At 49.7% G+C, this 11,035-nt stretch overlaps 1 protein-coding gene across 1 annotated transcript; it reads left to right on the forward strand.

The window, feature by feature from the left end:
• Positions 1-5,102: 5,102 nt before the first annotated feature.
• Positions 5,103-8,783, forward strand: LOC138998910 (spermatogenesis-associated protein 31D1-like). The gene has a single exon (XM_070400959.1). The coding sequence runs from the start codon at positions 5,103-5,105 to the stop codon at positions 8,781-8,783; it is 3,681 nt and encodes a 1,226-aa protein (XP_070257060.1).
• The last annotated feature ends 2,252 nt before the right edge of the window (positions 8,784-11,035 follow it).

The raw sequence follows: 11,035 nt of genomic DNA on the forward strand, positions 1-11,035 counted from the left end.
ACACAGAGCCCAGAGTGATCAGGGGGTTTGGTCCTTGCCCCCCGTCACACTGATCCCGGTGCCGGGAGGCCTCGCTGCTCCGCTGATTCCGGTGCTGGGAGGCATATTACCCTTTTACTATATAGGATAGAGGCTTGGTGCACGGGTAGGGGCCGGCTGGTTTGCCCTGAAGGGTGTCCTGGATCAGGGTGGGGGTCCCCACTGGGGTACCTGGGCAGCCTGGGTGAGGGGCTGAGGGCCGTTTTCAGGCTGGCGGGTGACTGAAGCTCCCAACCGCTCCTTTTTTTCTTTTCTTTTTTTATTCTGGGCCAGCTTTAGCTCTGAGGCTTGGCTCCAGCTCTGAGGCCTCGGCTGCTGAAAGCAGGTATCTGGTTTGTTTGGGTTCTATAATCAAAACACTGTTTCAACTCCAGCTCTGAGATCCTGGCTGGCTGAAAGCAGGTTTCTGGGGTTTTGTTTAGCTTCTATATTTGTAACAATGTTTCAAACTGCAAGCTCAGAAGCCGGCAGCGGCAGGCAGGGAATGTTGGCTTCCTCCATCACTGAAGCAAGCAAGCCTCCTGTTACCTTCAAGCTGCCTGGCTGCCGGCCACCATCTTGGCTGGCAGTTAATTTGCATATCGCCCTGATTAGCCGATGGGAAGGGTAGCAGAGGTACGGCTAATTACCATGTTTCTCTATTATTAGATAGGATATGCATTATCTAGGGGGTGGGGGAGGGATGATATTTTAGACTTTATTATTCAAATATAACTTACTAAAAAAAATTCTATTTAACATTCACAAAACTATGGAAGTCTAAAAGGCCTTCAAGATCTTTACCCACATTTATGTAAGTTGGATTTGAGGACATATACGATCCTCAGTGTAAATGTCTGGGCACAAGCAAAATTTCCAGGGAGTATTTCAGACTTGTAAGGTAGTGGACCTGGTGAGACCAAAGTCAAAGTCTCCAACATTAAAGGAGACCCAGATAATATCTGGGTTACAGTTGAAACACGCAGAGCATTCATTACGGTAAATAAATATAGGATATGTTAAAAGGCAAATTGGAAAACAGGCTAGGAGAGTAGGGCAGAAGTCCTAGAGGCCCAGAAGAGATGGAGGGAATCTGCTAGGCTGGTTGGGGGGGTGGGGCTGTGGACACACCCTCTTGAAGGTGGGCCCACCCTCACTCTCAGAAACCCTCTGTGACTCCACAGTGCTCTGTGATGCAGGCCTGGCTATAAAGCCAAGAGCCGGAGCTCTCAGAGCTCAGTTGCTTTAAGCAGCGTTGTTGTTCAGAAAATGGGACTCAGTCTATTTCTGAATAGCCTTCTAGAGTTTTATCTGAGCTTCTTCTACTCAGAATGTTTATATGGTAACCTCAACATAATTTCCATCTTGGTGTTGAGCTTCTTCCTCCTCTTCTTCATTTTCTTCGTGGGAATTCCATCAATCCCAACGTTCTGGAAAAATGAACATACCCAAAAGGTAAGGAACCCTGAGTGAGTGAGCCCCCAAAGAGTTCTTCATTGTTGTTGCTGTTTCGATTCCCACATTTCTAAATGAGTTTGGATGAGTCAGAGAGACACTGAAGATGGGGCATCTGAGGAGAGAACAGAACATCGCTTTTCTAGGGGAAGAGACCGGGCAGGGGCTAGGGGTCCAGGGAGGACTCAGGCTTCCATCTGAATCTCACAGACCATCGGAGTGTGGTTACAGGTTTCTGGCTACAAACACAGGGATTCCCTAGTCTGGATCCAGTTATTCAGAGACGTGGGAGTCTCTGTAGGACATCAGAGTTAACCAGCACTTCATCCTGAGTCATGCTGTCCTGGCAGGCATCACTTAACTAGCCTTTGTGTTGGGCTGCTAAGCAGGGAGTGCTGAGCCTCTGAGTGAGCAGAGGCTGCAGCCTGAGCACCATCAGGTTACTGGGTCCTATCTGAGGGGACAGAGATGGACTGTAGGCCTCAGATTATATGCCGACCTTGAGCAGAGGACCTCTGAGTATACCAAGTGTGGACCCCATAAACAAAGTCCTTCTTTTGAGTTTTTAAAAAAGGAAAAATTAAAAACATTTTAAAGCTTTAAAAATGGTAAAAGGAACACAAAGTTCTATTAGTTAAAATGTATTTGGTTGGCTCAGAGAGACATTATTCTTAGTCAATGTCTGAGTTTCCTAGGGGGAGGAGGAGAGAAATGAGTCCTAATTACCCATTCATTCCTCTTTGTTCTCAGCATCGGGTCAGAGCCAAGAGGAGAAGGAAAGGTGGGACACGGAAAGGTAAGGTTCTGCCCATTCCACCTGAGCTCCCCAAGGGTGACCCTTCTCTCTCCTTCCCATGAGATACCAGGTCCATGGTCTCTGTCAGTTGGTAGATACAGCCCCTCTCATGAAACAGAGCCCTCAGAGGAGAGGCTCATGGAAAGACTGGACCTGAGATACTGCTGAGATTCCCTGCTCTGCTGTCCCTGGGTAAGAAGCAGTGAGGGACCTGGGCCATGGGTGTTGCTCAGTAGATGTCAAGAGTCAGAAGTTCTGCCTCCTGACTTTGAGAAAGTACTCTGAATTCAGGATGATCAGATTCCTCTTTGTTTCACAACAAAGCAGGGCAGATCAGGGGGTTGGGGGCGCTGCCCCCTGTCACAGAGCAGGGCAGATCAGGGGGTTGGGGCTCCGCCCCCTATCACCCACAGAGCAGGGCCCATCAGGGGGTTGGGGCAGTCCCCCCTGTCACACTCATGGCAGGGCCGATGGGGAGGTTGCGGCTCCACCCTTTCACAGAGCATGACACCCATTGGCCACGGTCTCCCATTGGTCGCTCTCCTTCAGAGTGGTTTTGAGCATCAAATGCAATCCTATCTAATAATAGAGAAACATGGTAGTTAACCGTAACTTTGCTACCCTTCCCATTGACTAAATCAGGACGATATGCAAATTAACTGCCAACCAAGATGGCAGCCGGCAGCCAGGCAGCTGAAGCGAATGGGAGACTTGCTTGCTCCAGTGATGGAGGAAGCCAAGGTTCCCTGCCTGCTGCTGCCAGCCTCTGAGCTGCACTCTAAGAAACAATGTTACAATTAAAGAAGCTAAGCAAACCCCAGAAACCTGCTTTCAGCCAGCCAGGCCTTGGAGCTGGAGCTGAAACAGTGTTTCAATTATAGAACCCAAACAAACCCAGAGACCTGCTTTCAGGAGCCTAGGTCTCAGAGCTGGAGCCGAGCCTCAGAGCTAAAGCTTGTTCTCAGCTCCAGTGACAGCCATAAAAGGTAAATAAAGCCCAGAATAAAAAAAAGAAAAGAAGAAAAAAGAGGTTGGGAGCTTCAGTCGCCTGCCAGCCTGAAAACGGCTCTCAACCCCTCCCCCAGACTGGCCAGGTACCCCAGTCGGGGCCCCCACCCTGAAGGGGCTGTGACCAATCCAAACAGCCATCATCCCCTCAACAGGCTGGCCAGGCACCCCAGTGGGGACCCCCACCCTGAAGGAGGTGTGACCAGCTGCAAACAGCCATCACCCCCACACCCAGAGTGGCCAGGCACCCCAGTGGGGACCCCCACCCTGAAGGGGGTGTGACTAGCTGCAAACAGCCATCATCACCTCATCCAGGCTGGACAGGCATCCAAGCAGGACCCCCACCCTGATCCGGGACACTTTTCAGGACAAACCAGCCGGCCCCCACCCGTGCACCAGGCCTCTATCCTATATAGTAAAAGGGTAATATGCCTCCCAGCACCGGGATCAGTGGAGCCGCGAGGCCTCCGGAACCCGGGATGAGCAGAGCAGCAAGGCCTCACGCCCCGGGATCAGCGAAGCCGCGAGGCCTCCCAGCACCAGGATCAGCGGAGCCGTGAGGCCGCCTGGCCCCTGGAGCAGCATGACAGGGGGCAGCGCCCAAACCCCCTGATCGCCCTGCGGCTCTGTGTGTGACAGGGGGCAAGGCCACATCCTCCTTATCCGCCCTGCTCTGTTTGTGAAAGGGGAAGGTGCCCCAACCCCCTGATCAGCCCTGCTCTGTGCCTGATAGGGGGGAGCTCCCCAACCCCCTGATTGACCCTGCTCTGTGTGTGACATGGTACAGTGCCCCAACGCCCCCATGGGCCATGCTCTGTGACAGGGTGGAGCCGCAACCTCCCCATCGGCCCTGCCATGAGTGTGACATGGGGGCGTGCCCCAACCCCCTGATCCGCCCTGCTCTGTGACAGGGGGCAGCGCCCCAATCCTCTGATCCCTGCTCTGTGTGTGACAGGGGGCAGCTCCCCAACCCCATGATTGGCCCTGCTCTGTTCTTGACAGGGTATGGAGCACAAACCCCCCTGATGGGCCCTGCCTGTGTGTGACAGGGGGTGGCGCCACAACCTCCCCATTGACCCTGCCTTGAGTGTGACAGGAGGCGGCGCCCCAACCCCCCAATCAGCCCTACCCTGAGCATGACTGGGGGTGGCATCTCAACCTCCCAATCCGCCCTGCTCTGTGCATGATAGGGGGTGGTCCCCCAACACCCCAATCGGCCCTGCTCTGAGCCCGACCAGGGGCTGGACCTAGGGATTGGGCCTGCCCTCTGCCACCGGGAGTGGGCTGTAGCAAGCAAGTAGTTATCTCCCAAGGGGTCCCAGAGTGTGAGAGGGCACAAGTGGGGCTTAGGGACACCCTGCCCCCCTGCCAGGCACAAATTTTTGTGCACCAGGCCTCTAGTAATACATATAAAAGTACTTTATCAATTAAGCAACACACCCATGGGGGGGGGCACCTTATTAATATTATCATTGACCATTTGATTTCGTTTACTAATTCTTGAGGGTTTCACAGTCTATTATCCCAATGGTCTCCCATAAAGGGACCCCTATGTAATGCCTATGTGTCTACCTTCATTACATGTAACTCACTCTCCTGGTTCCCAGGTTCGAGATATCACGGCGAGGACGATGACAAGGAACTGATTTCTTTCCTGAAAAGGTGACCAGTCTTTCCCCATTTTTCCTGGCCTCCCTATAACATGTTGTGTGCAATTCCAGGGATTCAGTGGAGCCTTCCCTAGTCATGGGAAATGTCGCCATAGGAAGGGGAATGTGAGTGAATGCTGGGGATGAGTGCGACTGTGTGCATTATGAAGTCATAGATGTGGAGTAATAAGGGGCAGCAGGCTTCAGGTGGCCCCACCCTCACCAGGACCTCCTTTCCTTGTTCTGGTCCTGGCTGCATCTTTTTCCCTCCTGTCTCCTGCAGCTCCCTGGGACACAATTATGACATCACCCGCTTTCGTCGACTTTTATGTCCAGACTCCTCCTGTGAGGTGTGTAACAATGCAGCCACTGAAATCCAGGGGCTTTACTTAAAGGCTATGGAAGCTTCTACTCCATCTGTGTCTCCTGTGGCTTCCACAGCTCCTGTGACAGCTTCTGTGACTGAACCATCATTCAATCAGTCCTCTGCTTTCCCAGGAGTCCCTCCAGGAGAACTCTTACCAACTCCACTGCCTGAACCTTCCCAACCATCTCCCTCCATTCTCCCCTCTAACTCAATGACAACCTTGGGTAATTTTCTGTCACCCTCACCACCGGGTCAAACTCTGCCTCCAGAGCCAGTTCACCATTCCTCACCTCAACCCAAAGACATGTGCTCTTCGACCTTGACACAAAATGATTTACATCAAGGATTTCTTGCCCTCCATTCTACAAAGATCTCTTTTGGGGCAGACCCTGAAGGCAAACTTATCGATCCTAGTCATATCTTAGGTCTCAGCCCCAGTGAGCATGACTCAGCACAGGAGTGCATATATCCTCAGACCTGGGAAGGCAACTTAAAGCAAAAACTTACCCAGCTATTCTGGGGGCTTCCTACTCTGCACAGCGAGTCCTTGTCCTCTGCTGTCCATGCCTCGGGTGACTATTCAATCTTCTTCAATAGCATCTCAAATTCCTTCACAGACCAAGAATCCCCAGGACTTTCTGATTTACAGTCTCCATCCTTGGAAGAGGTCCAACCTCAACCCTTGCCTCAAACCCTGCCTCAGACCCAGCACTTACATCTCACTGAGATCCAAACCCAGGCCCACCTTCAATCCCCACTACCAATCCTACCATCCAGTGCCATTACCCACAATAAGGTCTGTGAAGTGAATGTCCACATACCCAATTACGAATCAGAATGTCACACCTCGTCTGAAACTGAACACCTGGAATGCAATGTGTTGCTGAAAGAACAGGAAAGTTTGTGGGGTTTAACCTCTGTGGTTCAAAGTTCTAAGGCCCATGTTGCACTCTCCATCGATCCTGTAGAGTTTCCTCTAAGCAGTGAATTTCGAGATAAATTTGAGCATCACCTTAGAAAGAGGCTCATCCAACACCACCAGGGACAGCCCTGCATGATCCATGGGCCTCTGTCACTAATGAGGCCTCTGAGCAATTGCTCAGGCATACTTGAGTCAAAGAGCAGTTCTGGCCTCTCATGGATCTCTGTGGATAAGGACCAGAGTAGTGAAAATCCAAATGTTGGATTGAGCCAACCAGGAAGCTTCCATGAGAGGAGCTCAGAAATGTTCCAAATAGAGGAGATAGAAGGGAAGGAGGAGGGACCCAGCCAAGAGAATGATCCAAAAGTTCATCTGCTGAGTGATTCAAAGACCTCCTCACATAAGGATGTGGGAAGTGGCTTTGACATGAGTCTGTCAAGAGAAAACTCCATGGTTGCGGGGCATAGTGTAACTCAGGGACAACTGGAAAATGTCCAGAAAGTACATGTGAGCAAAATGGTTGAGAAAATCAGTGAAAGCCAGCTTCCTGAAACTGTGCGTAGTTCACAGCACAGTTTTCTAGAAGCAATCAATCAGATTGCTTCTATAAAATTCCACACCGAATCAGAGCAAAGAACTTTGCCATCATCAGTGAGTGGGGACTACTGCCTGAACACATCCCAGGAGCTTCCCTTGCTTGAGTGTGGTGCACAGCAGATGCAGAAATCCAACATTACCAAGTGTCAGATGAGGATGTTGTCAGCGCTTCCCACCCAAGTCCTGGAATCCAAAGATACTTCATCTTATTCCTTGATTGATTCCAACTCTTCCTCCTTAACCACACTGATTTCTGAGACAAACACCAAATCTGGGGCCTTCATGCCCCTGAAAGGAAGCTCTGAATCCCTTCTTGGGGACAAAGTGGGAACAGAAAATGCAGCTGATGACCTGAATTTTCCTCTCCTTGACACCTCACTTGAGGGCAAGACAAGACATAAACCCATTGATATCCAAGGCGCGGTCGCAGAGGAAATTCAAAAAATTTTGAAATCCAAACTGCCTGTTACCAACACCATTAGCGGCAAAAAAAGTCATGTACCTTCTCTGATAGCCAACATTCCACCCCTGAAGCTGCCTGCAAGGCGAGCAGGGACCCCACAGGAGACAAAAATTAACAGTGTGAATTCTAATGACAGAATAGAAATACGACAGGGCGCAAATAGGGAGAAATCAGAACCTGCTTCCAGGCCCAGCATGTCTAGGGAGATAGTCAGGGCTGAGAGGCTCAAAGCTCTTCAACCCCAAACTAGTGGCATCTTGACAACCAGCAAGCCAGGAATCTCCCAAAGGATCAACAGAGAAACTACTGTGACCATTGAAAACCCACCATCTAAATTATCAGTTCAAGCTAAGTTATCAGCAATCCAAGCGCAAGTGATGACTGAGTTAATGCTAATATTGGAAACTAAGTATAGCCAGGCCCAAGGCCAACACCAGGACATGTCCAGTGACTCAGACAGCTTGACTAACAAAGCCCCTCTGACTCGTGCTAAGTGTGTGCCCAGTGTGGACACAGAAGTTCACCAGGTGCTGCATGTCCAATCGGAGGACAGCGGAGTCAGTCTGGAGAAGCAGCAGGAACCATGGCTTCCTAAGCAGGCATTAAGGTCCTGCCAGGATCAGAATTCCCCACCAGCTGTAAAGAAAGATATCGTGTGCCCTCCCCCAGAGCCTATAGGCCCCAAATATGAGGACTTTGGTGCAGGAGATGCACAACTGAGAAATTCCCAACCTGGGGGGAAGACGTTTCCTTCCCAGCACACTGCTGTAGGAGACATGCTTGGGAGCAAGTCTTTCCACAGGCTAACACAGACGGCTCCTTCTGATAGCCTTGTGCTAAATCAAATGAAGAGCCTTTTCCAAAGGCTTTGTCCAATCAAATGTATAATGCAAGATACCACCCAGGAAATGGGAAGGCACATATCATCTGCACAGAATAGAGGCCCACTTAAAAGCAGAGCTCCCTTGACTGGAAGTACCCAAGTTTATAGAGTCATGCCAGACATGGGGAAGTTCCCAGAAGAGAAACTGGGCAGCCGGCCTGCAGTAGTTACCACCTGCCCCCAAGAGCCCCTTCCCTCCGCAGCGCAGACGGGGAAGCCTGTGCAGAAGGGAGCAGTGCAGGCCCAGGCAGAGCCAGTGCAGAGGCGTCATTTCCACCGCAGGGCTCCCACCTATGACGTGACAAATGCCGTGTCCGGCCTCCACACAGCTATCTTGGCTGGCCAGGGCTCTACCAATACTAGACATACAACAAACGAGGACAGACCCCGCCAAAACATTGTGGCATCAAAGGGTCAGCAAATATGTCAGAAGCACCCTCAATCTGTGCCCTTCAGGGGGACTCTGCCCCATCCAAGCCCCAACTGCAGGCCTCAGGCTGGCAAGGGGCCTCCTGCTATTCTCACCACTGCTGGAGGCACTGCGTTCAGGGAGCAGCCTCCACGATTCAGGCACACAATGCTTCTCTATAATTTCCAGGGGGAAACATTTCCCACCCCCACATAATGCCCTCCTTGTGGGGAATACTGACTTGCCTAATAAATGTGTCTGTAATAATAGTGATGTCTTCTCCGTGTCCTGAGTTGGGGGCAAGGGTTTCTCAGGGCTTGTGCTTAAGGAAAGAAAGGAGTAAGGTCAGCTCCTACTGATTGCTTCCTTTGGCTTCCAAAAGTGACCATTCCCTGGAGCTCTTGTTGAGAACTAGATACCTTGTGCCCTCCCCCTAAGCCCACTTCCTCCCTGATGAGGTCTGAGGAGATGGGCTCTGTCTCCTTCCTCATAGCTTAGCCTTATAGCTTAGCCTTAAGGAACTTGGATAGCAGCCCACACCTTCCCCTTCAGGGAATGCTCTATGTCCTTGAAGGCAGCAGGGAAGACAGGCCTTCCACATCTGAAGAAGATCAAGGACGGGTATATTTTTCAGAAAGTGTTAGTGAAGAAGAGACAGTAGCTTAATCATCATTTAGAAGTCAGTGATCAGAGGATCCCACAGGTGGGTGAACCCTGAATAGGAGTGTTGGGGGGGTATTGTTTTGCCCCTGACAAATGTGCACACACACCCACCCTTTCTAAGGTGGTCCAGAGGGAAGGCAAATCCACTGGTACAGACTGAAACACGAACATGGAATGAGCGTCCTCATGAGCACTTCAGGTTGCTTTTCCAGTAAGCCTTGTGAATCCTGAGTGTAAAGAGAAAAAGCAAAAGCAAAAACAAAAACAAAAACCAAACAGAGACCCCTCTCACTACCACACTAGCATCTTCTTGTCTAGAGTTATGCCATTGGCCTCGCAATGTCTGAAGCTAGAGACCACAGAAAAAATGCAGAACAAAAAGGAACAAAAGGTGGAATGGGGCCCAAGGCAGGGGACGTGAAGAGGTGAGCAGGCAGCGGAGGGCTCTAACATCCATGTGGACAAGCAGTCCATAACGCAGCCTCCCAGTTCCTACACCACCTCATCTTGGGGTCCTTTCCTGCCGCTCCAGTGCAGTCACCGCCACCCTGCAGACCTTATTACCAGGAACAGCTCTGCCTCAGGAATAATATAGTCTGACCTTTTCCCCTTTGGCCTCATCCCCTATCCTTCCAGCATAGATGCCCATTGCTAATTTTTCAATTCCAGGTCATTCATTTATCCACTCACTCCCTGTTGATCCACAAAGCTCTTGGCTTCCTCCCTTACTAAGGTAAACTTGATGGTCCATCTAGTGACTAACATTTAAAAAGCTCCACGACAATGGGCCCCCCTTCCAGTTCCCTTTAATCCTTCCTATAAATTTAAACTCTGTGTTTTTCTAGAAATGTCTTCCTATAAGTAACTGATCACTACTAGATTAGATCTCACAATGGGTTCTACGGGTTCCAAGGAACTATCTGGAACTCATGCATTCTACAAATAGTGCTCTGATGCTTACTAACATGTGAACAAAACAAATGGAGCTCAGTTCCCTGTTTCCTTTGTCTATTCTCTCTACAAAGCTCCTCCAATCTATGGCAAATCTCACTTTCCTCAAACTGAGGCCATCACCACTTGCCCCACAGATGTGCTGGACCACTGTTCAGAGAGGAGCAAGAAGCCATGAGATGGGGACTTTTCAACAAAATATTAGAAACAACAACACTGTGTTTTCAAATATTTAGAAGAATTTTTCCTGTTATGCATGCAAATGACTTAAATGCAGGTCAGATACACTTGTTTACCTCTTTCTTTCCAAAAATGCCATTAAAAGTAAAATAGTAGATGAAAAGATGCTCAATATCTCTAGCCATCAGAACAAAATGCAGATCACAAGCACTGTGAGATAACAACAGGCACACACACACAGGCTAGAAGCAGTCTCCCTGAGAATGTCGAGAAGGCGGAACCCTCACACACAGCCAGCGGGAATGAAACTGTATTAACATTTTAAAAATTAAAATTACACAAGGAAACCTATAGTTCATAAATATTATTTCTATAATAGAATACATAAAAATTCAAAAATATTAAAATTAATCATGTAAAAATTGATGTGATTTATAACCCAAGATTAAAAAGTGATATGAAATTAAAATAGTAGCCGAAACCGGTTGGGCTCAGTGGATAGAGCGTCGGCCTGCGGACTGAAAGGTCCCAGGTTCGATTCCGGTCAAGGTCATGTACCTTGGTTGTGGGCATATCCCCAGGAGGAGATGTGCAGGAGGCAGCTGATCGATGTTTCTCTCTCATCAATGTTTCTAGCTCTCTATCTCTCTCCCTTCCTCTCTGTGAAAAATCAA

This window comes from Myotis yumanensis, unplaced genomic scaffold (assembly GCF_028538775.1).
Source record: "Myotis yumanensis isolate MYYU_CA2020_CCGP unplaced genomic scaffold, mMyoYum1.0.hap1 SCAF_21, whole genome shotgun sequence".
NCBI classification, from domain to species: Eukaryota; Metazoa; Chordata; class Mammalia; order Chiroptera; family Vespertilionidae; genus Myotis; species Myotis yumanensis.

Bases quoted from the DNA above. Each gene is read 5' to 3' on its own strand.
- LOC138998910 (XM_070400959.1), top strand. From the start codon at position 5,103: ATGTGGAGTAATAAGGGGCAGCAGGCTTCAGGTGGCCCCACCCTCACC.